General features: G+C 36.2%; 1 protein-coding gene across 1 annotated transcript; it reads right to left on the bottom strand.

Moving 5' to 3' along the window:
- Nucleotides 1-3,399: 3,399 nt before the first annotated feature.
- Nucleotides 3,400-4,614, bottom strand: LOC142984005 (acetylcholine receptor subunit alpha-1-A-like). The gene has a single exon (XM_076131268.1). The coding sequence runs from the start codon at nt 4,612-4,614 to the stop codon at nt 3,400-3,402; it is 1,215 nt and encodes a 404-aa protein (XP_075987383.1).
- Nucleotides 4,615-4,868: the final 254 nt, after the last annotated feature.

Here is a 4,868-nt window from a genome sequence, read left to right as displayed (position 1 = left end):
ACAAAACTTAGAATCCAACTCTCCAAATCCGACAATATTTAACCCATAATTCATAGCAATAGACAAATAACAATATAATTTGATAAATTATCGCGACAGTTTTAATCCATCACGACTGATCAGCTGCCATAACGGTGATTAATGTCGGAAGGGGGTGGGTAGATTTATACGTTTTAATTAGACAATAAATTACCTTTCAAATATGAATTTTCCCATTGATGAATGTTTTTGATAAGGTTAACTTGTGATAGATAACTGAAAGATATTAATAGAGTTGATTTGTGAGTCAGGCTGTGATTGAGTGATGATTTGTCTTAACCTTATTGTGCTAAGTGAAATATCGTGTAGAATTTTTCGGGTTTGATTTACTAAAAAAGCGGCGTACAATTGAACGCACAAGTTTGTGAAGACATAATTATGTTTCTCTCGATCACAATCACTGAATGCCTTTACATAAAAGTTCAAAATCGTTGTTCGATAATTATTTCCATGGACTGTGTAATAAGTCTTCTTATTTTAAATAAAATGACAAGTCAAAGTACCCACAATTTCGTTCATTATAAAATCAGTAAAAACCAAATGAGGGTAGGCGTTGAAACTCGCGCCACAAGAAGACGACGCTTGACAGCCACATCAGTCAGCCGGTCACCACGGTCGATGCGATTCGGTCAAAACGTCGTGTCAATAAAAAAGGTATTCTAACCTTTAATTTTCAATCGCGTTTAAGTTCCGTTGCATTATAATTATATTATGTGTTTATGTCGTGAGAGTTTCAAATCGTAAAGTGAGAGTAGATGCAGGAACTCGCGCCAAATGGAGACGAGGCTTAGCAGCTTCATCAGTCAGCGCGTGTCCGGTGTACTTCGATGGAAACGTCTTATAAACAAATAAGGTATCGTAACTTTTCATTTTCTATCGTGGTTAAGTCCAGTTGCATTATAATATTAGAAGAAATTGTGGTTAGAGTGTAGCAAAGGGTGTGCAAGGCGACTAGGGCTTAGAAAATTTTTCGAAAATTTTCAAAAATGTTATACATTGTAATTCTTTTGCTTTTATCGTATAGATTGGCAAAAAATAAGCACATATTGCCCCCTTGATTTTTTTTTGATCCGACCCACCGTTTGCCGACAAAATGGGTTTGAAGTTCTCTCGTTACTATAGGGAGCTTTACGTGTTATTCTGGGTTTTCAGCTACCTATTTTAGCAGTACCAAATTTTAATCGTAATCGGTTCAGTAGGCAGTATTTGCGTGAAAGAGTAACAAACATCCATGCATACATACATCCTCACAACTTTTACATTTATAATCTTAGTAGGATAAGCCATAGATATCTAGACGAAACTATGAAAATATTCAGCAACTTTTGCATTTATAACAAGTATGGAATAGAATTGTCTCTAATATAATCACGGTGAGTTTGACGCGCAACACAGAATTGCACTCAGCATATTAGTTCGCTCTAACAACGTTTATTTAGCACGAACTCATTATTATTTGCGCAGCTCACGATATTTCTAGACTGGTACTAGATGAATATTATAATAGAGAATATTTGTTATTGTTGAGCGTTGTCTGTGGCAAAAATATGTGTCAAGTAAAGAAAAAACCATTTGGTGATCAAAAGAATTTCCAGGAGTTTCTGGCTTGATAACTTATTGTACTTAAGACTATTACAATGGTCTGTATTTTAACCTATATGAATAAATATTTCGATTTGATTTGTAGTAGGTACATAAAAATGGTGGCAAATATTTTTGTCTGTCTTTTCGATTCATGTAAAAACTGCCTATGGCTGACGGAATGGATGAACTTCGTCGTTGTTACGTTTCCATTACACCCCTCCTCATCTTCTTATTTTTTTTTAATTTTTATCTTTTTCGAAGAGGCTTGTTATTTGATCAGTATTTATAAGCACATTTTCAATCTAGTGTTTATGAATGAAACAAGTACAATTCATTGATGCGGTTGGTTGACATCAAAATTTTCTGGTAATACTATGATAGATGTTGTTTAGTCTTATTCTATGCGCCTTGCGGCCTAAATTTGGCGCGTGCTATACCAGCAATAACCATTATATGTTTAAATATAGGTAAAACCGTTGGACGAGTAATTCATAACCGGGAACGAGACCACGTAGGTTAGCTAGCGTCGATATAAAACTACAAATTCGTACTGACCACGCTGGAGTGGAGTTCAAAATTTTATGACAGGAAGTTGTGTCGATTTCCAGCGCATTTCCGGCGGCGGCAGTCGGGGAAGGCTTTTCAATAAATTATTCTGTTATTCCAACCTCCGTTTTGAGGCAGTAAGCCAAAACGGTCGCAGTTATCACATTGGTTTTAACTTAGCGCTCGAATATTTGGTGATGATCGTTTTTTTGGCGTGAAACTGGTATTGATTGTTTTGCCGGTTGTTTGTTGATATTTGAAAAAGATTTTAGTAAGCACATCTGTTCTTGAGTTTTGAGCTGAATAACACATTTAGTGATTCATTTCTATAATCATAACTTTTAAATTCTCGCGTTGTATGTTTAATGTATAAGAATACGGGAATTAACGCGAACACGGATTTTACCTTAAAATGCCTAACGTTTCGGCGCAGGTTGCACTCGCTGTGATCGCAGGCTGAGTTAGGTATTTGACAAAATGTTACATACATCTTACGTATAAGGTAGTTTTACCAAAACAACCCGAAAACATTCGCAACGAAAACAAGGTGTATCTCCACGGAACCTAGCAGGTGGGTCTCTGAAGGGTGTCAAGTAAAACGAAGGTATAACAAATGTTATTTTTTTCCTTCTTCGAGTCATTTATCAGTCTGCCGCAGGGACCAACGATGGTATGAGGATAACTCGAGTTAGAAACGAACTAATTTCAGTAAATTGTTGGTCATTTTGAATGACAGTGTGGAAATATGATCATAAAATTAGATGTTTACTGAAGAGTTTTTATTATGAATTCGCGGAAGTTTAGGCAAAGGCATATAAATACAGAATTCGAACTTTTAAATTACCACGTTGAATCTCAATTCTTAAACTAAATTTAGCTTTAACAAAAGCGTGTATTCTGTACGAAACGTATTATTTGTGGAATTTACGGATTGAGTTAATATCGACATGTGGTATCTGAACAGGATAATCAAAGTTAATTTCCTTAATTAGCCATACTAATTAACACTAAACGGGTGGCAACATTAATTGGCTATGAGAATCGACTTTACATATTTTACCTATGTTTGTTTTGATTGTACCTAATAACTTTATTTCACGCGAGGGACAAAAGATTCGAACGATTAATTTAAATTCCTCTTTATTTAAAAAAATAGTGACACGTAAGACATCAGGCATGACAGCATTTGCGCAATTTTTATACAAAAAAAATACTTATACAGCAATTAATTTAATAATTAATAGGCACTGGTTGAGGCACAAACCCGATATACAAACCAATATACGTAATTATAATAATAGAACGACACAAACTATTTACACAGTTAGCAAATTTGACCCAATCTTCATTAAAATCTTCCTTTTCAGTCGCAAATTTATCTTCAATATCCCATTTGGGAAACACAAAATATCTTGCATAAGTTTCATACACAAAACTGTTGATGGATAGTATAACATTATGTGGAGTATCCATTCGTCTGCAAATCACACCCAATACAAATGTGATTAGAAGCATCAAAGCAGTCAAAATTGTCGATCCTCGGTAGTATAACAATATGTTTGGAGGGTCAGCGCTTTCGACCGGTAGATTAGATGCAAGTACAGGCAACCAGTCGTAATGAGTAAGGACGCTGAAGAAAGCCAGCATTAAACGAACAGGTCCTCGGACATCCAGGAACATACAGACGATTGTCAGAACAGAGATTATTAGACAAGGATCAATGATAACAGTTGCCAAACTGACAGCTTCTCGCTCGAACGAGAACGTCATTGTCAACTGCTTCTCTGTACCTTCATGCGTCTCCTGCTTGTAATCTGATATTAACCACTGGGAGCCGTACTCCACTCCCCACATACTTATAGCTCGGGAGCTAACGTTCATCTTGTAGACTTCATGTCTTGTCTGCCAAGTACCAAATATTAAAGAACACTCCTGAACATCGTAAGGAAATTTCTGCAGTTTGAGCTTGCATACAGACTCATGGGTGACTCTCGGCACGCAGAGCACTTTGCCACTATATTTTATAGTACAGCGACTGTAAAAGTATCTGTCGAAGTCTGTTGAATCCGCGTTGTTGTACAGTCTGACGCCTGGAGTCCAGATCCTTGTACTGCTAACTTCGACCTCCTCGAGTCCGCCGTGGTCTTCAGGCTTCCATTTAAGCCGAAAGTCGTCCCAAGAGATGAACATCCAAGTTTGCATCACCAACTTTTCAGATTCGCTTTCGAAATTGAAATATTTGAGGATAAATCTGAGGGTTATTGTTATATTTTTGTCTTCGCATGTCGGTATCGGAGGCTCGTAGGCTTGATAGTCTTTCTTCAGGGTATCTACAAGCTCTTTCTCCCAAATATATTCTCGTGGAACATCGTTAATAGGTGGACAATCGTTTCCTACAGTTACGTTTATAAATACCAGTAATAAAATATAAGTAATCAGCTCCATGGCTCTCAACACACTGAGGTATGATTTGATATAAAGTTTCGATGGTAACTTTATACGGATACGCCCACAAGATAAATTTTATTTCGAGTATTGTATGTAGATTGATACATATACTAACGATATATAGTTTGTGATACGGTCGTTCTGTTAAATTATTGAAGGACAAATAGAAAATTTTGCTATGGATAGAATAATTATGTTTATCTTTATCTAGGTTATTTGGTAATTTCAACCGTCGTCAGGAAATTATCGTT

Source organism: Anticarsia gemmatalis, chromosome 25, assembly GCF_050436995.1.
Source record: "Anticarsia gemmatalis isolate Benzon Research Colony breed Stoneville strain chromosome 25, ilAntGemm2 primary, whole genome shotgun sequence".
NCBI classification, from domain to species: Eukaryota; Metazoa; Arthropoda; class Insecta; order Lepidoptera; family Erebidae; genus Anticarsia; species Anticarsia gemmatalis.
Note: the sequence above shows the minus strand (reverse complement) of the source record. Positions and strands in the feature narration are given on the sequence as shown.

Excerpts from the sequence above, each read along its gene's own strand:
- LOC142984005 (XM_076131268.1), bottom strand. The coding sequence starts at position 4,614 with ATGGAGCTGATTACTTATATTTTATTACTGGTATTTATAAACGTAACT.